Below are 23350 nucleotides of genomic sequence, written 5' to 3' on the forward strand. Positions count from 1 at the left end.
ATTAAGTTTTCAAAATAATGAAACAGGAGATGTGATGACTTTTCTTGTGTAAAGGTTCAGATAGATGCGGTCTGCAGACTTTGCCTCTGTGCAGAAGGCTTTGCTTTGGGCTCTTGCGTTATTAAGCCCCATTACAGCCTCATGTGGCATCTTTAAGTGGTGCCAACGTGTGTGCACATGAATGCGCGTGTGTGGTCCATTGCATAGGCCATCAAGGGGTTTGAGGCTGAAGATGACATACAATCAGAGCCATTTATGAGCGCATCTAAAATTCTGATCTAATTTACTGCATTTTGCAGTTGAAAGTGGATCTCTTTCTCTCCTGTTCCCCTGTGGCCCTGCTCACAGAGATGAGACAGATGGGTAAGAGAAAGAATATTAGGATGAAAAAAAGATGGAAGTAAGAAAGAGATCAAGCACGCACAGGCAAAACAAATCTGTAGCGATTAGATGCAAATTCAGTACTAAACAGACACACAAAAAAGGACAAAAAGGCTGCCTGGACAAATGGCATAAATGTTAATGACACCGAGTAATCAAGATAAGGTTTAAAGAGATCACAAGTTCACCACACACCACTCTCTCTCTCTCATGTCACGCTACAATACCATGCTATATGTATCATCATTACTGTGGAGGATGGTGGCTGAGGGTTATAAGCTGTCAAAAGTGGTGCTGGAACTTCCACTGTGGGCTGTACACTAAGTTCAAATGAAGATAAGATCAGAACATGAAAATTTACCAGATCAGACGTGTCAGGTCTCGTCAAAGCGTTAACATGGATGATCTGCTTTACCTGCAGCGAGCAATAAAACAGGGTTTGTGGTGCACCTTGACTCTCTGGATCAGATTGTGCAAGAAAATCAGACTTAAAACGACACTGACAGTCTTGCTTAATGAGTTGGTTGTGGAGCATAGCCAAAGGCAAAGAACAAGATGCCTCATATTGCAAGAAGGGAAAGAACTTCAGTTTTGATCTGTGTGTACATGTCTGCATATGTCTTTGTGTGTGAAACCAGAATTTCTCAGATGGAAACATTTTATAATTGTCCCTTTTATTTCTATCCAATGTTAGGAGAATTCTATCCATTGTCTAGAAGAAACTAACATTAAAGGTTAAATATACCTGTATAATTGTATTTACTATGAGTTGATCAATGGCGGGATGATATGGCCAACATTTTTATCACAATATATTTCTAAATTTCAGTTGATATGATATAATTCGGCAGCACGGTGGTGCAGCAGGTAGTGTCGCAGTCACACAGCTCCAGGGGCCTGGAGGTTGTGGGTTTGATTCCCACTCCGGGTGACTGTTTGTAAGGAGTTTGGTGTGTTCTCCCCGTGGGTTTTCATCTGGGTGTTCCGGTTTCCTCCCACAGTCCAAAAACACATGTTGGTAGGTGGATTGGCGACTCAAAAGTGTCCGTAGGTGTGAGTGTGTGAGTGAATGTGTGTGTCTGTGTTGCCCTGTGAAGGACTGGCGCCCCCTCCAGGGTATATTCCCACCTTGCGCCCAATGATTCCAGGTAGGCTCTGGACCCACCGCGACCCTGAATTGGATAAGCGCTTACAGATAATGAATGAATGATATAATTCTGACATTGATATATTCAGCATAGAATCCACAGAAAAACTGCCCCAAACAACAAATACAACAACACCATCAAACAAATATCTCTTGCTTTGTCAATATTTTTAACTAACTTAATATTGAGGACAGTGAACTGGGCAGCATCCTGTAATAAACATCAGTCAGTGTAAATAATGTATATTGATATATTGAAAATGTGTTTAAAAATAATATAATTGTAAATCATTTTATATTGTGATATATATTTATACTGAATTATTGTCCAGCCCAGAGAGTCTAGGTCCTCTTGTGCGGTCATCTCGGTGGATCTCTTTTTGCTTTGCTCAGAAGCAGAGTTGTCATGACAGCATGCACAAATGTTGTAATGAATTGCAATATACAGTTTTGGTTTATCACACTGGCAAGTGTGAACACACCTTTCAGCAAGGTCCACAGTGTCAAAGGCCACATCACATGAAAAGACCAGAGCACAGTGACTCAAAAAAAAAAACAGCAACATGATCATACATTTGTCCAGTGCACTGAATAAATGTGTGCCTCACACTACCCAGCTCCAGTCTTACTGTTGGTTTACTGAGAACTTCATGAAGATCCTGTTCTATTCAAACTGGATCACTTGGCTGATCTATTTATCAGTTGTTTTGTTTAATGTTGTATCTGTACAACTAAAAACATGTAATCGTGAGGACCATAAGGGCAGCATCAGTAGAATTATGATGTGTAATGCATTCCCAATGAGAGTTTCTCATAGTTTCAGACCAATGTCAGACCTGCAAACATGACACAGACCCAACAGACATGTGTGTACGGAATAGATGTTTGAACTATGCCGCAACAATGTATTGTGTAGCACACCACTTGGTACCTGTACCTTCATCGCTGACACAAAATAAAGGTGAGAAAAGCAGTGAAGTAATCTGCTTCTACTGAAACTGGAGTAGCCACTGCTGTCATTTTCGATTTTGCAGAATTCTTCTTGTCTTCACAGTTTAAGAATGCTGATGGCCCAAGATAAAAAAAAAACTATAAAGATGAATATGTGAGGAATGACACAATCAAACTGAACAAAGGAAAAACTAGCTGTTCTTGTACACTACACAAAGCAAAAGTAAGAGAAGAGTAAGTAATAAATAATGGCACTCACAGCTGATTCATATTATTCCTCCTCATTAATAAGCTTTCTAACCCAATATGTTTCATGAGGTTTTCAATGTCCTATAATGCTACATTTTATAGAACACTACGTATAATCAATTTAGTATTTTTCATGAAAGAATGCCAAAATACATTCATGTAATTAGTGATACGACAATTGATTATTTTTCCTAATTTACCAGGTTTGGCTGCAGGTTTTTGGGAGTAAATATGATCAGTTGTTTTATGACTGAGGTCATTTGGTTTAACAAGCTGAAATAGGTGTGTGAGACACACCTGATTGTAGACCACTGATACACTACTGAGATAGAGCACAAGAGAAAAACATGGTACAAACATGTCTGTATCCAGGCTCAGAAACCAGCTCATCTCAGTTTACGTACATTACAGACTTAGATGAAGATTCAGTCCAACAGAATGAACTGAATGAATCAACTAAAATACAAACCAAATGATAAGAATGATAGCATGACTAAAGTGTTTTCAGTCACTGTTTCTATAAACTACTTCAGCAGGACAGTCTTTTGCTCACATATGCCATATAGCCAAAATTTAAAAAATGTCTTTGAATGCGTACATTTCTTAAATATTTTAGAGAGCTTCTAATTAACTTTTAGATTTGAAATGTAATTTCATTAGATCATTAGATGTCATTTTCACTGTACATCATTATTGGACACCAGTTTTGTTGTTTAATATTGAAGATATATATTATGTACGGTCTCCACTCAGTTCAAACAGTCTCTCTATGGTAAATCATGAGAGGCTGAAGGAGCTTGGGTTGAGCTCCTGCACATCCTTCCAAATGTAAATACATGACTTTAAGGTAACAATTCAATAAATAATTGAAATTATTTGTCTCATCCGTGGTGGCACAGTGGGTAGTGTTGCAGTCTCACATTTGCAGGGACCTGGAGGTTGTGGGTTCAAGTTTGGTGTTTTCTCCCTATGTCCTTGTGGGTGCTCAGTTCAAAAAACACATTGGTAAGTGAACTGGTGATTCAAAGTGTCTGTAGGTGTGAGTGTTTGAGTGTTTAAGTGAACGTGTGTGTGTGTCGCCCTGTGAAGGACTGGCACCCCCTCCAGGGTGTGTTCCTGCCTTGAGCTCAATGAATCCGGGTAGGGTCCGGACGCACTATGACCCTGAACTGGATAAGTGGTTGCAGACAACGAATGGATGTTTCATCCGTGTACTATTTTAAGTTGACAGTTGCAAAAGATGAACATGCGTGAGCTCAGGTGAATGGCTGTCAGCAGTTAAAGGAGGGATGGATAAAGAAAAATTATGTTCAGGATACTTGATTCCTGCCAAAAACGATTATAAGCTAGAACCCGATGTACAGATGTCTATTTGAGTGTTTCCTTAGTTTCTTTAGAGTGAGGTAGTCAAGAGAGATACAGAGGGAGGGAGAGGTAGGCGTGTATAATACAGAGAGCAGATGTTACAGAGGAGCAGAAAGAGAACATTGTAGGCGAACAAGGATTATCAAGGATGATGATTAGGGACCTCAGCAGATCACAGTGCTCAATAGAAATATGGAAAACCCATCTTCACAGCTAAAATGGAAAACATGAAGCTGAATAAATTCATTAAAATTACTACAGTAATAAGACTAAAGTACATGCCATGAAATCAAACATCCCTGGGACTGGGAGAATTAATTACTTTTTTTTTTGTCACAGAGCCTTACAGTCTCTACTGATACCTGTAATGGAGAAATTCTTGGGTGTTATATTCATATTGATATGCTACATAAACAGAAACTATAAATTCCTTGTCCAAGGTCACATGTAAATACTGTGTTGCAGCTCCATATGGCTAATATTTTTACTCTGCTGATAACTTTTACAAAAAGCAGCATTTTTAAATCTCCTTTTGAAAGATTATTGTAGGCCTACTTGATCTTTCATTCAGACCTTTCATTTTTTTCTGCCAAAATAAGAGTATTTGAGTTTTTATTTGCAGTGTGGCCATGCTTTCGAAATGATTCCTTTCAAAGAACTCTTATATTTCACTAGCCACAGAAGAGACCTCCTAAAGGTTACTAGAGCACTGGAGATGGCTGATGCTAACACACACTGACAGGCTCTTATGCAGAGGTGCACACACACATGCTCAAAGACTAGGACCCACTCGCACAGCTTTTCTCTCTCTATATATAAACCTGTATTTCACGTAACCCGCCCCTCCAACCACAACCCCCAACACACATGCACCCGTAGATGAGTGTGTAAAACAACTATTATAATTTATAACCCTGAGAGCAGCCAGCACTTGACATAAATGGACTCTATTTATCCATCTTTTAACACTAAGCCTCAAATTCCAAGCTTTTCATCTACAGTCACAGCTAACAGCACCCCTCCCCTGTTCTTCTGAGGGTTCAGTCTAAAGCTCATTCTGCCAATGAAGGTGCCTGAAATGCTGAGCTATTCAGAGCATTAAAGAGATGCCTGTGGTACCCTGCTTAACAGAAGAAAGGTAAAAACGGGGCACTGCCTCAAACCAACACAGAGAGCCCAGTACATCCTCAAGCGCATTGTAGAAATGCTCACATGTAGCACACACCATATATTTGACGCTTCTACCACACATGAAAACACACATAGCACAATTACACATTTTCAAATTGAGGATGGGCCTTTCATACAATTTGGTTATTCCATTTTTTTTAATATTTAGATAATGGTGGACCTCAGACAATGGCATTAGTCTTATTGTGTTTCTTTTGTTTGGCTAAGTTTTAAAAGCCAAAACAAAAAATGCAATCCCTACAATGTCCTATGGTAGAGTAAAGAGTTCGGACTCTGGGTTTTTAAATATATGCATTGTTAATGTTAGAGATAAGCAAAATGTCGTTTTTTTGTTGTTGTTGTTTTTTACATTTCAAACAATGTTTTACATTTCACAAAATTTGAGAAATGTAACTAATCTCTCATCCAGAGTTTTGACAGATCATATCACTGCCCACACCTATACCAACATACAACTGAAAATATCCATCTGAACTCCTCGACATAGCCCTATCCCTAAGTGCGCTGTTAAAAGAAGCGGGATGAGAAGACTCATAGGCCTCTACTGCACTAACAGATTCTGTGGAAATGAACAACACAAAGAAGGAAACATTAGGATAAACAGAACATTTTGTGGACTCCCTGTGTTTTCTTTTGACCTCAAATACCCTGCATTTGTCCATAACATACCAGGCAACCTCTATAAAGTTTGTGTCAAACTCAGCAAATTAATAATAGCACTACTAACATTACAAGACTACAATATGTACTTTCTAGTCAAATACTTGTTCACTTTAGGTCTCTGCATAAATCCAATGGGAGATTCACTGGATTCAAATCAATCTCTTCACACAGTGAGCTTTTGAAAATCTTTGCCTTGATTTGGTCCTGGCTTGAGGTTGTAGCCTGAAGAGCACTGGCCCACATTTCAAACCACAGAAAGCTACATCCACCTTCAACAAGCTGAGTCATACTGACTCACATTCATCCAACACGGAGAGGCGGCTAGGTTAGCCAAGCCAAATCAAGCTTCTGTTCATGGAGCTCCTCATCACCACCACTGATAAATTCTGAAGCCACTCTTATTGGCACAGGAAGATTTAATATGACACCTGACATGATAAAAGCAATGCATAATATAATAATGTAGTGAATATAATATAATGAATAATAAGCAAATCACAGCACTGTCTGGTTCTCACTTACATGAATACAAGCACACATCTGGTTATAAAGCCACTAAATCACTTGATGATAAATAGGCATTAGTTTAAAAGGAATCAGCTGGCAAACACAGTGGCCTGAAAGAAAATGAAAGAAAAACTCCTGTAAATTCCTGTAAGTCACCTAATAGAGTTCTGTAATATCCTCCACAGATAGAGATATTTGACTGGTTCAGCAGCTCAGATAAGATCAGATTACACATTATGAGTTATTACTGCCACCAAAGCCTGTATTAGAGGATTTTTTTTATAGGAACTAATGGTTACTGGAATTAAATCAAGCTTGAATTGCCGGTTAGATGATACAGCAGGATGATGTAATGCATAGGGCAGAATGACACAATGTTGGTGTGTGTGCTCTTTCACGTGTGGATGTTCCTCGATTAAAACTGCATATGTATGAGGAAAAATAAGTTACTCAAAAGACAAAGACGTAGCTGAGCTCTTGAAAAATAGCATGTTTGCCACAATGTTTTCCCATGCAGGAAGCACAACGCATGAATTTGTTCCTGAAGAGCCGCAAATGCTTATTTAGAGGTGCTATTTTTCCACTAATCCACTTCAATGTGAGAGGTAATGTGTTAACACCATTCAGATTCCTGCTGTCAGTTAAACCACAGAATATAAACACACTTGCCTCTCAGACACAGAAAAGTAACATTGTTCATACCACTGCTCGGCAGTTCTTGGTTAAGCTTAGTTTCTCTACACGTTTAATAAGGTCCACATTTCCAGCCTGCGAATTTGGCAGGCAATAATTATTAACAGTTTATAAATAACAATACTATAGGCTTCCTGCTTTTCAGTTTTTGAGCTTTGATATAACCATAATACTTTAAAACCCCCTTGGGAGGGAAGGCATTCCCTTTGTAGAAAGCTGTAACATATTTTTATCTGTTTAACTAGCAGAAGAATGCATTAAAATAAAGAACAGTTGAGTTGCTACAAAATACTAGAAATTAGACTAGCATATTTTGATGGCCATGGACAAGAATGCACATTAAAAGGAAAACACATTTACAAGGCAAATATGTTAATGTGCATCCTAAAGGTGCAGCCCATTTACTGACTTTTAAATAATCAATGCTGGAAATTGATTACCAAACTCAAATTATGAATCGTATTGTCATTTCATGAAAATATCATTATCAAAATACCATGGCCAATCCCCTAAACCAGGGGTTACTAATAGGCAGCTGGCGGTCCGAATCCGGACCCAGAACTCTTAATTTTTAACACCTGTTTGTTTTAAATGGTGTTACTTTTCTGCCCATTATGGTCCAAGAAAATCAGTCAATCAGATCTGTGCATTATGATGAGTGCTGTGACTCCAGTGAATGACACACACAGGGCAGGGCTCCAGACAGCAATGTCCTGGGGCCAGTAAAAATAGCCCAAGGGACATGATAAAGATCTTTGGGAAACTTTCAGGATGACACTTTCAGGATGACAGTGTTGTGTGACTTATAACCAGAAACTTTAAAAATAACGAACCAATTACAAGTTGAACAAAAAAAGCCAATCAGCTTTCTGTTAACGGAAAGTCCCCCCCTCCAGCATTAAGATCCAATCGGATTGGTGGTTATGGAAAAGCAGTAAGTCAACTGCAACTACAAATCATTAGGGACTTAATTTACATATGCATTTTTTTTTTCAAAATCATTGTTTTATTTGTAAATTTGACTTGAAACAAGAAAGGGACATTTGTTATTTATAATATTTATAAATCTTGTTGAAATATACTGAATCGTAATTGAAAGGGTCATTTGATTTGTTATTCTGTTGTTAACTACACAAAATGTTGCTACAATTACAAAACTACTTCAATATACAGGATATGGCACTGATCATAATGCAGGTTATACATTATGTTCCAGACCTTGGCTTGAGAAAATTTTCTCTAACTGGACCTTAATGAGTTTTAATTATTTACCCCTGCCCTAGAGCGTTGGGAAGCGAGACAAAGTGAGAGAAGTCTTGAGAAAAAAAGGTCTACACATTAGACTACAAAGACTAAAGACTTTTTACACAAAGACTAATAAGTCCTGGACAGCCTTGGTCATTATTAATATGATGACAGATGGACCTGAAGTGATCTGCTGGGGTTAAGGAGAGAGATAGAGAGTGACAGAGAGAGATAAATATAGAGAGTCTGAAAACATCAGGGTGTCAACCCGATGGACCACAGGCACATTGTCCTCTCAGGAGTGAAATGTCAGCAAATTTAATCTTGCACTGGGAAGCACAGAAGTCAGGTCAGGGCCATATCAAAAAGTGTTGTGTGTTTGCATGCACAAATATATATATATATATATATATATATTTTTTTTTTTTCTTTCTCCCATTCATTCAGGGTTGCGGTGGCTCCGGAGGCTACCACTGGGTGGGAACACACTCTGGATAGGGCATGAGTCCATCACAGGGCACCACACCCTAACACCTATGGACACTTGTGTAGCCTGAGGGCTTTAAACACTGAAGGTTTTAAAAACCCCAGCAGCGCAGCACTCATAACAGCACAACACAAACTAACACACCACAACTAACAAACACAGATCAGTATATGAACTACATTCTGTAATTCTAGAACAAGTACTCCTTTACTGTCTGTAGAGCTGATAAAAGTAAAAAATGCATGTAAAAAGAACTAAAAAAGTGATCGGTAAGTGCACACACACACTCACACTAAGAGAAATTGGCCTGACCTGACTCTTATGCTTCTTAGTGGACATTTCCATTGCTTCATACTCCACTACACACACACACACACACAAACACATCACTCCCCAAAACACACATTCTGAAATTCATGATGTCCATTTTGTCTTACAGAGATTATACGTGTTTTACTCCATACATTCCAATCCATTCCTCTTCCAACATTATTTCAATGTGGAATGCCTGGAGATATGACTATGTGCATTTTGTGTCACACTCAGGGGTATAGCAGACAAGACAGTGGAAGCATACTGAGGCGATCACATTTATCAAGCACAATGAAAACACAAGCCCTCACAAAAGCCAAGTAACTAAGGAAATTTAAAATTCTTACAAACAAAAACTCTCACAAATATTAATGACAACATAAAGACAAAGACATAAGTGTGTCCAGTTTACATAACTGGACACACTTACGAACTCAGACATGACTGCCTAACACGTGGAGAACACAACACAAATTCATAACAAACCCGTGATGGAGCCTGACACGTGGAGACAGGAAGTTCTAATCCACCTTTCTGGGCCTATTCACTTTGAGCAGGACAGATATTCTACAGTATAAATGGCACAAATTTTAACTGGATTCAAACCACATTTGTAGTTGGTTTCAAGCTGATTCAAAACAGAGCTCTGAAAATGTGACTCAGTTTGACCAGTCAGATCAGATTCAGGAGGTTTTACATTTGGGACATGGCCATTTTTTGCCTCAGCATATTCACCAATATGGCCATATGGCTGCAAATACAGCACTCTGATGATACAAATCAGATTTGGCAACTTGGAAAGCAGATATTATAAATCTGATTTGTCCAGCAGTGTGTGCAGTCTTATACTGCATTGCACAGACATGGCCACCGCCCAATTTAATCCAGAGCAGAGGCACTAGCTTTGCTAATATTTTACTACATTTTCAACAAATTACATTTAGCTTCTCCATTAGGCGATCAATATACATGTGCTGTTGAGTGGGAGTGCAGGAAGTGACATCCCAACACACCACTTTGCATATCACTGTAAGACTATGATAAATGTGAAGAAGTACTTTTAATACCATTTTTATTTTAATAACAAGTTATAAATTTTTATATTTTTGTACTGTTTAAAAATGTGAATGAGATGGGACTGGATATACCTCTCAAATCATCTTACCATGTAGCTTCTTCAAATCCAAGTTAACTAGAAGCATGAGCTGTGAGAAGAACAGATGCTCACAGTGCACTAATAGTGAGAAAATGTCAATTATAGTTGTGGTTATTGCCCAACGCCGTATTACAGTATTTTACCAAAACACTATCTGTGTCCCTCGATTTGACTAGCTGCTGCATTTGAACATACAGCTGATGGATCCTACAGCTGATGGATGGCTCTGTCACTCCAAGCCTGTGTGGAATTCCTCTCCAGCAACTCTAGTTTTCCACACTGCTTGGCCTGATCTCTGCAGGTTTGTGTGAACAGCATGGCTGCTCTATGTTACAGGTCTGGATCTGTCACCACTGGCCAGCCAGCCCACCGAATACCTCCTGCTAGTGGCAAACCTCAAACTCTAATTACTGTGCCTGTCTGGTATGTGTTAAACCATTCGCTATTATCCACATACACAAACATGCACATACACAAATGGATACTTGCACAAGAAGGCTTCTGATATTTAGTGCCATCATATTAAATTAAATCATTCTTAAGTGAAATATAGTGTATATTGGTGTCATATGTGTTAGAAGAGAAGTCTTTTTATTTTTTAATGTTTTAGTTAATCATATAACAGGCTGTATGGCACCATGGATTGCTTCAGAATAGCTCAACATATGTAGCTATTTCTAAGCTGTTATGGCTCCATGTTTTCTATATATATGTATATGGCTTTTGGTTCAGTGCGATGCTGTTAACATACTTTTTACTTAAAAATCAGAAAGTTATACACAACAGAGCTTGAGAGTAACTTCACAAGTCTGGTAACAGTGTGACACCATAACACAGAAATTCTCAGCCAATGAGGCAAATACGGAGCCTGTAAAAAAAGCCAAACACGTCATGCAAAAATGGAGCCCATCTGTCAGAGCATGGCTAAACCATGCCAAGAATTCCGCCTGTTGTGAATTGGGGTGTTTTTATTTGTTTCTGTTTTTTTTCCTTCCTCAAAATCATGAGCAAGAGTCATGGCTGTCTGCAGTCTCAGAGCAGCTGTATCTGAGGGTGTTTCCATTGGCCCAAAGGCTGTCATTAGCTTCCACTGAGACAGCTGCGCCTGGGCAGTGTGTTTGGGGCTTAGCTTATGTACTTATATGGCCAATTCATGCTAAGTGTTACTTAGTAGTATGACAAAGCACTATAATCACAACAAAGCCGATAAATCTTTCTTATCATGACTCTCAGGGCTTGACTGTCTGCTCTGATCTGCAAAGCCGACAACAAATCCAAAAATATTTTTTTTAGGTAACAGAACAAAGCTTTTGACTGATCAGTCACAGTCAGAAAGTGATGCTTCACCGCGATGGTATACAACCTGTTGTTCATTTTCAACAATGATAACAATGTTGAAACCTTCAGGTTTTGCGCATACAGATACCAATCCATTGTTATGATTCTCATTTAAAGCTGCAAAATATGGATACTTGTTGATAACAACATGCCATCTCTAATTTCAGTATCATGGCACCACTATGTGGAAACGCTAAAATCTAATGGCAAAAAACACAATCCAGAAAATACCTGTGAAACATATCGTGGCTGTCCAATTAAAATCATTTATCTCCATTTTTGTTGATATTGAGTTTACTATGTCATTTGAACACAGCAGTTGTGCAGATTTAATGCTGAATGAACCAATAAAAATGCTAGAAAATGACTTGGAAGAAGGTTTTTTCCTTCCCCTTTTAAAATACTATTTTTGGAGATACATGTTTTTAATTGGACAGTGACTTTATGTAATTTAATAATTACAAAGAGTCACCTATGGAGTAAATTTTATGCCAAAGTTTAACAGAAAATAATACAATATGCACACAGAATTATAAGAATCAAAAGTAAAATACCACATGTTCCAAAATATGGGCTAAATTAAAAAAAAAAAGATCTACAAACCATTAATCAATTAATTATAATATCTGTATGAATATTTATGCAAAAATTCAGTTTATGTGTTGCTGTGTTTTTGAACCAGTTTGTTCTGCCATGTTGGGGAAAGCTTCCACACTGGATTGGTTTGGTTGCAGAGTACCAAACTCAGTTCACGAATGGAGATTCAAGGTGAAAGTCACCTTCTAATGCTCCCCCACCTATAAAAGTGTGCCAAAGATAAAAAAAAAATGCAGCACGAGCACACAAATTCCATTCCATTCAATTTTCTATTTTGTATATACTTTTTTCCTTTTGATTCTTAGAATACTGTTTGCAAATTTTGTGTACAACTTTTCACACAAAATGTACTCCATATCCAACCCTCCACAGTAAATGTACTTGCATTTTTGCAATCAGAAAAAAGTATTACCACTAGAAATTTGCACCCAATAAGCACATACAAACATCGGTTCATTCATTCATTCAGTCTTACCTCTAGGACAGGTCCAGCCCCTAGTATGATCTGCTCTACTCCACTGGCAAAGCCCTTCTGACTGAGTGCAGTAAGATGATGAATTAGGAAGTTGGTGCTTTGGGTCTTCCCTGACCCACTCTCTCCAGAAATCACGATACATTGGTTCCTCCGCCTCTGCAGCATGGCATGGTACGCCACATCTGCCACAGCATAAATATGTGGCTCCAGCTTCCCCAGCTGATGGTTGTCATACATTTTGACATACTTGGGATTATAGATGGGCAGAAACTTGAAGGGGTTGACGACTATTAGAATGCCTCCTACGTAAGTGTAGATTTTCTCTTGTCTGAAACGTCCTCTGAGGTTTTCCAGTAAAGTTCGTTCGTTCAGGTCTGGGAGGGCACAGAGGTCCGCAGCATGCTGCCCAGCAGGGGGCTGTGGAAGGAGGCCACGCTCGATCAGCCGCCTCCTCTCCTCTGTCACCCTCAGCCACATCTGCAGACTGCCGTAGTGGATGGAGCCATCCAGGTTTTTTTCGCGCAAGAGGAAACGGTAATCCTCGCCACCGAGCCGGTTCTCCAGGGCCATACGTGGCCAAAGCATCATGCGCTGCACAGGGCAGTCGCCTGGGTTCAGGATCCATTCCTCCCCACCAAACTCCTTCACCTCTGCAAGGACATAGAGCCGGGCACGGTCCAGCTGCAAGCGTTCAATTACCTGCTCGATGACCTCAGCAGCGGAGGTGACCTTGCGAGCCGAGACCGGGCAGTAGATGGTGCCCTCAGAAAGGGCACCCGGGTACACGCGCAGGGTAAACTCAGAGTCCTCAAAGCGGCGGCGCCCTCCAGCGTCATGGCAACTCATGATGGAGCAGCAGCTCCCATCAGCACTGGCTGCACCTCCAACACACAGCTCAGAGGGTGGACTCAAGACATTCCAGCTGCAGAGAGAGACAGAGAGAGTGGGAGGGAGAGTTGTTAGAGTGTATCTAAATTAAGAGGCTGTAAATTACAATAAATACACATAAAAGCGGACGCAAGTCAGACCAGCCGCCCAAACCACAGTCCCATCATCCCATGCACACTATGACTTCACAAACCACCCTGTCTCTCATTCAAAACAAACAATTTGATATGATGAACTACTAATTAGAAGAACTGAACAGGGAGAAATAGAGACAAACCAAAACTGACAGGCACATAGACCACATGTTGAGGCCTGAGGGCTGTGCTCTCTAAGCCAGTGCGGCAGATATTCACACTCAATCTAATCATTCTACTGCCAAGTTCGCCAGCTGCCATCTTCTACACAGAGGTCTCTTTTAGTAGCACAATGATTTAATTCAGAATTTTTCTCTTAGGGTTAAACCTGATGATCACTATTTATAAACTGAACCCCAGTGCAGTGCACACAGCACAAAAGCTTATCCTAATGGTTATTCAAATAAACACACAAATTATTATTATCGTAGTTTAAGATAGGATAGTTTAAATATCATTGCTTTCCAAAGAAAAACGTGTATTTCCAAAATATTTACCTTTTCAGGAGAAGTAAAAAACACTTCAAAACTTTCAATGGACATCAATGCAACAAGATTTTATAAGTCATTTTGGAGCATTTCTACTGGTCCATTCATCATGACATTTTTACACAATATGAAGCACATTTGTTGTGCTTGATATAAATTATATAAATTCAACATAAATGGAGATAAATGTTGTTTTTCTTTTTTACCACTACTATATATTCTCACCTTTTACGTCATAACGAACATAAAATATTGCCAGTAGTATGTTAATGTCTCAGTACATAGCTAGTTAATTTCCGGTGCCAACTTAAATGGTGAAGTAACAGTTTCGGAAGGCCTATGAAGCCCTAAATTCAACCCTCAGTGCTCTTCTGCTATCACTGCAGACCAGCATGGCTGGTTTAATATTTCTCTCTCAAGCTGTATTAGTTTCTTGAAAGGTTGTCCCAGTTTATATGGGAAGATTTTAACCAAGATTTTACTTCATATAACTCAGTTTCGAGGGACAAAGTGACACTCAGAAATATGGGATATGGGTAAAAATAAGAAAACAGACTTTGCCTTTGTTACAAATTACAGCAAAGCCAATCTTAGTATCAGATTGTATGCATTTTTGCAGCAGAATTCACATTCCATTCCTTACAGACACTGCAGCAGAAGATTGCCACAGACACAGATACGGTATTGGCTGTTTCTCATGAAAAACACCCAAACTTTGACTCTGAAGCTGGCTCTCTACTCTAAGTAAATTAAACATTGAAAAAATGCAGCTGAGATATATTTCCACTGCTGTTGCACCAACATTTACTAAGCAAATGTTCCAAAACTGCAGTGTAACAACTGAAACCTGATCTTAGATCAGACATGTTCTAAACCCAAGTGAAAAAGTGTTTCTAAAATCACATTTCAAACAGACTAGGTAAACAAATGTTTATTCTAGAAAAATATTGAAATAAATAAATAGTGAGGAACACACTTCCATTACAATGGGCTGCATCTGATTTCTTCATGCATTTGATATACTTTACATATCAATTTTATAATATATTCACATTAGCCATAACATTGTTGGTCGCTGAACCCAGGACACTGGATTATTTGGTTAGCGAACTATTCTTAGCCCAGCAGTTACTCTGAGGGGTTTAAAACCTCCAGCAGCACCACTGTGTCGGATCCACTCACAACACACACAAACACACCACTACCACTGCAGCTCTGAGAATAATCCACCTACTCTCTGGTTGTAGAAGTACAAAGTGCTCCTGGATGGTGAGTGGAGCTGAGAGAATTGACAGTGACTTTAGAAACAAGGTTCTCTTGTTTACTGGCTCAGGTCCAGATTTCTCAAGTATAAAGAAACCAGACAGACAAAGACAGTTATTCAAAACAAATCCATCCTGTTTCCCCATTGTCTTTGTTCATGCTGGAGCATGATCGCCTTCCTGTGATCCAAATACTCAATGACTGTAACAGAGTTAGGCATCTAACTTTTGTTAGTGCTACTTATGTTAACTCAGAGGTGAAGACCACACAGTTTTTGTTTATGTTAGTTCAATTACTGCAAGCTTTGGCAGTAATGTCAGTGCCAACAGCATGCCAACTGATAAACATTACACTGAGAAGAAAACAGGAAAAATGAAAATAGAGAAGACGTGTGGCTAACAGAAAAGCAAACATATGAGGATATGCAAGATCATTACAACAACCCTTAATGTGCTTTTTTCACTGTTATAATTTTCTGTTCATATGCCACTCAATCTGTTGGTGGTCTGATAGACCAATTCCCTTTGTATTTTTATTTTAAATATGTTTTCTCCTTTCCTGAGTGGCATACCTGTCACAAAACTGCTTATAAGCTGCCAGCTCCCAGAGGTGCATCCTACAGCTCAGGACAAATCACAGTTATCCCACATTATGACAAGCTCAGGCTGTGCAGACCATATTGTCAGAAGAGCAAGAGTGGACAGAAAAGTGTCTCTAAGTCCTTTTTTTAAATGGCAAAAGGTGAAGCATTTTTCATTGTCCTAAAGTAATATCTCTTAATCATTACCTCATGATTAACACTTTTTACTGCCTAAAGCACTGAGGTGTCTGGCTGAATTTCTCTACCTTGATAACTTTTGCCTTCTTAACCAATAATCATGATAGACAGGAAATAATAATGTGGACCAGGAAGTGTGAGGGAATAATGGGGATATGCTAAATGTTTATTGGTATTAAATTCCTTAAAAGGCATCAAAGAAACAACGTATTGATATTATACTTATACTGATACTGATAATATTAGACCAGTGGTGATTTCTCTAAGACTGCAAGGGCAGCTCAGCTTCCCCTAAAATGTCAAAAATTAAATTGTCAACTATGTACAATTCTGGTAACATTTCATTGGCTACAAATGTGTTAGAACACATACATGTCGAAGATGAGTTTGTTCAAAATCAGCTACTTATCACAAATCAACTGACTCGATTTTGTTAGCTTCTTATATATTCCCGTATCATCAATGCATTTGCCCATTGAAGCTGAGTGTCTATTCACTTCAACGGGACTGCATAGAACGGTTGTTTTCATTGCTTCTAAACTCAACGGTCATTGGAGCGCCTCTAGGGGTGATTGACGCTGTGGGCAGGTCTTGACGCGGAGCTTCTGCAAGATGATTGGAGGATCAGTCGAAAGGCTGAATCCCATTTTGATTGACAGCTAGTCTGATATCTACACCGTCACTTAATCACTGGGAGTTTCAGTCCCATTGTGGATTTTGCGAGTGAAGTGGAAAGACAAACTGCAACCCATTTCTTGGTATTTGGCCATCTAAGCAGCCTAGCTCTGCTGGTCATTGAGAGGACACTGGTCAAGTCCCTGGAAAAGACTTGGTACGATAGGATCACAGGCCATTTTCTTGAAAAGTAACGGACGGCAGAATTTATGTATAAATAAACTGACAAATTTTATGATGTAAGTTGACAATGAGCTTCACCTCTTTGAAAGACCAGCAGCCACTACTGTATTAGTATGAAAAGAGAACATATGACTGAAGGAAGAACAGAAGAACTGAGAACTTGAGGACTGGAGATCACTATTCTAGAACATCATCCATACAACTGTGCTATTAAACTGAGAAATCATACTGAAAACTGCAGGGGAAGATTGACAGAGCTTCTTTTGAGGAACTAGAGTTAATTATTCATGTCAGGTGATAGGTCAAATTATGCTGCTGCAGGGGAATGCCAACTCTGGCCCTGACAGGCATCAACATCTCAAACTGCTCTTGAACCAACCAATCAACAGCTCAAGACATTTAAAGTTAGCAATCAAAATCTCTTAAGTTTACATAGTACTGAAACTCCAATAAGGCCCGAGCATGAACACACCAGCCCAACCCTAGACAAGACTTTACCACAGAATGCATGAATGGTGACAATGACCACACATGTAGGCTCAGAACAATTTTTAAAAGGGCTTTAGATAAAAAAAAAAACATGTCAGCTGGCCAGGAAGGGTGGAGGTTGGCTGTTTTTGTTAGTTTGTTTGGTTACAAATGAGGTCACACAATCAAGAGTTTGTAAAAGCAATACAGACTCTTTGTGCGTACTAGGGTCTACTGTTGAAACAAGGATCAAAGACATTGATGACAGAGCATAAATACATGAAGAGCATTTTTCATGAAGATACAAGCTTTGCTGAGTGGCCAACAGAAGACTGAAAACTAAAATTGTCATAAAAATCACCATGAAATATTATCTACATTTACACTGTCTGTCAAACATTCACACAAGAGAGTTCAGGTCACTCTTTCACATGCACATTTAGGCAATAGTAGATTTGACTGAAATGTTTAGCATAATCAAATGGCTATAAACATTTTATCCACTGTTATAATAAGGCTAACTTTCACTACTACTAACATAGCATTAGAACTACATTTTCTGTTGTTTATTAATACTTTTAACTTGTTTACAATGAGTGCCTCAGTAAATGATTTAAAATAATATCTGTTGGATGAGCCCGGCTGCTATGAAGATTTATTTTTAATACACCTTGCTTCCTAGAGCATTACATGATATAATAATAAGTGGATAAATATGAATTAATAAGGACTGTAAATAAAAAAGGTCAGGTCAAGTGCATGCATTGTTTTTATTATTAATACTGCATTAGTTTGACTGACTAGATGATTTTTGGCACGAGGTTTCATTTTATGAAGAATGAGGAAAACGAGGGCTTGGATGTTATCTGATCTAGAAACATGCATGCTATGAGATGAATGTTAAAACTAGGACATGTATAGCCCATTTTGACAAACATGGAATGTGCTCCATTCAAGTTCTCACATCTTATTTTGAACTTCTGTGCATTTTCTCCAAAAACATACAGGTTCTGGAACCTGAAAAGTCTGTGCCGAGCTGGAACCAAAATTTTTTTTAGCACAAACCATGATGACATCACGTTCCACGCCCTCTGATTACACAGCCTTTATTCCCATCCAGACTGGTGCAAACATGGGACAGTTCGCTGGATAGCATATAGCAGTGGTTCTCAAACTGTGGTACACAGCAAGACATGACCTTGAAAAATTACTTATTACTTAATAGTTAAGGAATTAATGATTAAATATTTAATATATTCAGCGCATGATGTTCATGATCAGGTCATTATATGATATTTCTTTGCTAAATGTTAATAATGTTTGCTTTTCTATAGAAAAACACAAACCCACGTTCTGACTTGTCGGCAATATATTCTCTCTGTGTGATTATCTATTGCTTTATAAAAACAAAGCTTCATGTTACCTGTAATTTTGAATGCCCTGTGATAACTCAGATGACTATTTTTTCCCCAGCAGTTTGATCATATTAATATGATCAAAATAAATGAAATAGCAGAACTGACATTTAATATAAGATCATTTAAATGCTTAAAAATAGCTTTCTGTCTTAGGATTACTGCAGCATCATCATGAAGGCTTTCCAGCTAAACAAAAAGAAGTGATTAGAAAATCTGCTCTACAAGCATTATGCAGATATTTAGCAAATGGACAGTTCCAGTTAAGAGCAGGCTGACACAATAGCCATATTTGGGATTATATGAACCACCATTGAAAACTTGCTGACTTAATCATCTCCGTAAATACACTGCATTTTTCACTGTCCTCGTCCACTATGGCTTACAACTAAGCCCTTGACTGTGATCTAGATTGTAGCTAGAAATAATCTAGTTTGCTGTTGTAAAAGTTAGAAGAAGAAGTAGAAGAAGAAGGTTTAAATAAAACAACCTTTCTTAAGCCAGTTTAAATTCATGCTTATTGTTAATGGTTTGATTATTTATATATTTAGTTCATTTTGTGTTGGACCACACCTACCTTGATTGTCCACCCTATAGATCCACGTGTACCAGTACAATACGCACGAACAAAACACTACTACATCAGTGTCAGTGACTACCGTCTATAACTGTAAAGCTACAAAGTGCAGTGGTTTACTATCTTGTAAACAGAGCTAATAAAATGGATAATGAGTGTAGTGAAAAAAAAGAGGGTGGCTGTAATGTTGTGCCTGATCCGTGTATACAGTTGAATATTTCAAACATATTTAGCTAAATTTCACAATGTTTTATAAGACAGTAGTAATGCATATCTATCAACATGAATCCATATCTCGTAACACACACATAATACACTAACAACACAGCAAGTCACTGTATAAGCTACTGAAGAACCCCTCTCTGTAAAATCAACAGATGGTCTCTGAATTGTCTTCTCACTCCTGCAACAGCAATAAACAGTCAGCCCCAGCATTCCACTGGCTCAGTCTATGTGTCAGAGGGTCTTTCCTCTGAACTGCCATCTTCAGCAGCTGCTCTTTTGTAACAGAAATATGGATCCTTGAAATTTTTTGGAACAGACAGCCTCTCAACCTTGAAAAACAGTCTAAAAAACCTCACGGTGAGGTAGCTTTTCACATTCTCTTCAAATGCAGATGCATTCTGAACATTGAGTGTCAAGTGATTATGTTACATGGCTCTTAAACAACTATTAGGCAAAGCTGAATGTGCAAGGACTTACCCCTTGACCTGAAGAGTAACTACAGGCATGGATAGGAGTCACAACCAGACTAAAATCCTCCAGAATTTGGGGTGAAAAAAAAATACACTTAGAAGTTGAAATTCAGTGAGGACGTCTTACTGGACTGAAAAAAACACACACGCTGTGAAACTCTAGCTTATCAGCAGAAGACTAACAGAGAGTGGCTGTGGCTTGACTGGATGAGGCCACTGGCTTCCTCTGCTCCAGCATAGTAAAAGCTCTCAGCTCCGGCTTTCATCAGCTTTGAGAAACTACTCCCGGAGCAGCTAGACATTCCAGAGCTCGGGAAAGACGCAAATGCGCAAATACCACAGAGCTCTTGCTTGGCTGTCAGCAGTCAGTATGATCCAAAGTCTGGTCTCCTCAGCAGAGGAAGAGTGACATCTTAGCTACTGGATCCAAATTAGCAGAGCCAAAATATCGTCTGCACAAAGATCACACGACATCTTGCCGCAGTTCAGTGACATATGGTTAATCCATTTTCAGGTCCTATTGAAGAAAACATCCAGTACTGTCCTTCCAAGTCCACAAGAGAATCACAGAATATCAATACAGGAAAAGCTGTATACTGGCGAAACGGTCATGTATCAGCTTCTGGCATAAAAATGATACCGCTCCAGAGGTCTTCTAAACAACTCCCTCTTTTCTTCTGTCCCATAGTCTAACCCTCTTGAATGCAGCCAATCCTCTAAACACTGGGTGCAGATGCAGCAGAGGCAAGCGGAGGTTTGTGTATGTGGTTTGGCAGCTGGGACAGAGAGAGGGGGTGGAGGAAAAGGGGGAGGGGAGAGGGGGCTGTTGTTTCCTGAAACGTGATCATAGCCAGAGAAAGAGAGACAGAATGGGGGAGAGAGAGAGAGAGAGAGAGAGAGAGAGAGAGAGAGAGAGAGAGAGACAGAGCGTGTGTCAGAGTCAGATGGGGACAGCACAACAAACACAGAAAGGGACAAAGACATATGGACATAAAGACATAAGAATTTAGACAGAAAAAAACAAGCTGGGACAAGAGGAACTGTATATTCCCTCCATACATCCCAGCTGACAAACAATGGAAAAATCCCACAGGACCAAATGTATCTTCATTTAGACCATTTTCTCAGAAAGAAGACACACGAGTAGAAATGAATTTAAATGAATACAAAAATAGGTATCATGCAACATTATTATAAATGCAGCATCTCTAGCATGCACTCAGATCTCCACACCACTAGGAACCAGTGGATCAATAAGTGCAGGACGGTCAGATCATCTATCTGCACTTACAGGAAAGACAGAGGGTCAGACACTCCTTCTGAGGGGCAAACACATTCATCTTACAGATGAGTCTGACTGCAGCTAGAGCGAAGGAGCATCTTTGGCAGTTACTTTAGCTGGACTAATAGACAGGGCTGCAAAACATACAGTTTTAGCATTGCCATCACAATGTAAAATGCTCAAATCTCAATGTGCAATGCCATGTGGACCATTTCCATCAGGTTCAGAGATGGAAAAATAAATAAATAAATATATATTTTAGTGTGCATAAGATGACAGTGTTGATATGGCTGGTGTTGCAGTTATCTAAATAATATTTAAATAACAGAATATCTACAATTGTCTATAGCTTAATTTACAACTCACTAGGGATGGGCAGTATCCACATTTTTATACTGTCATACAGGCACGTGCAGACATTTTTGGGGGTAAGGTGCTCAAGCAAAAAAAGGACACCCATTGCCAAAATTATTAATTTAAACAAAAAAATCACAGTGGAATATTTAATTGTATATATATTTAACACAATCAATACGCGTCTAATCAAATAACAAATGATCCAATTGTATAAATAAATGAAAAACAAGGCCATATTGTGCACGTAAGTAAGATTTTAAATGAAACAACACTGGTCAACATGTCTAATTTGTAAAATATAAAACTGTTTTTAATTTCTCTCTGTCTGTCTGTCTGTCTGCTGCAGTTTGTCCCCCTCCCCCTTAATAAAACATGACAAACATCAGTAAAAAGCTGTAAAATGATTTAAAATCACATATTTCATGACTCATGAGTACAAAATGTGTAGGCTATGCGTTATACACGAATGCTCTTTGTACAAAAAGGGAAGTTCTTTCAGCGGGTATGCCCCCTCACCCAATTTTTTTTTTTTAAAGGAGACGTCGGGCCAGTAGCCACGTATTGTTTTCTGTGGTGCTATAATGTTAAGTGTTGTGGTTAATTTTGCACCAAACAACATCGGGGATTGCACAAACACTGTCATTACCTGTCAGTCTGATATGCTGCGGGTCAGAGGAGAAGTGTGTAGCAGCAGTTTGGCCTGGAGCTCAGTACTGCATGAGTGCTAAACCAAGGAGAGGGAGGAGGAGGGAGGGGCCGATCAGATCAGGGCAGAATTCTCACAAGAACTAAAGAAATAAATGCCTGTCAGATATCAAAATCCTTTTGGGGGAAATGATGACAGAGAGGGTATTTTTTATTTTTAAATATTGATGAATGCAGAATAAAATTGTGCTACAACAGAAAGGGCACTTTTCTTATCCAGGGCAAAAGGGCAGGTGCTTGAGAACCGCAAACATATTTAGAGCTAAAACATCATACCTGTGTGCACAAAGATGAGTGAAGTGTTTTGTTTGTTTTCTGCGTCATGCCTCCCTCTTTTAACCCACATTCAGCGCTAAACTCACAACTGTGGTGGACTACTGTGCCTGTGTTTTTTCCCCACCCGTTTTCAGTGTGACATCAGTGAGTGAGCTCCCACAGCGACCACACCCTGGTGCTCTCTTAAATGCACAAGAATGAACTCTTTGGGCTTGTTCTTAATTTAGTGAGACCCAGAACAGAAATTTGACACACCACACACACGTCATAATTTTGAAATGCCATCCATATTTTTAAATACAGCGGTATATAGTATTACCATTATACCGGCCAGCCCTACTTGACACAAAAGAACATTTACTGCTCTCATTTTCCATGACAAATCTACCAGAGGCAGATTAACTTTATC

General features: G+C 39.0%; 1 protein-coding gene across 4 annotated transcripts in view; it reads right to left on the reverse strand.

Moving 5' to 3' along the window:
- Positions 1–20672, reverse strand: part of myo9ab (myosin IXAb) — a 79755-nt gene extending 59083 nt beyond the window's left edge. For all 4 annotated transcript variants that reach the window (XM_066666998.1, XM_066666996.1, XM_066666997.1 and 1 more), the window contains exons 1-2: positions 20329–20672; positions 12758–13679 (exon numbers count right to left, since the gene is read on the reverse strand). In XM_066666998.1, coding sequence (XP_066523095.1) covers positions 12758–13679; positions 20329–20357 — 951 coding nt within the window. In that variant the 5' untranslated portion in view covers positions 20358–20672. The remainder of the gene's footprint in view (positions 1–12757; positions 13680–20328) is intronic.
- Positions 20673–23350: the final 2678 nt, after the last annotated feature.

The sequence above is a fragment of the Hoplias malabaricus genome, chromosome 4 (assembly GCF_029633855.1).
Source record: "Hoplias malabaricus isolate fHopMal1 chromosome 4, fHopMal1.hap1, whole genome shotgun sequence".
Classification (NCBI taxonomy): domain Eukaryota; kingdom Metazoa; phylum Chordata; class Actinopteri; order Characiformes; family Erythrinidae; genus Hoplias; species Hoplias malabaricus.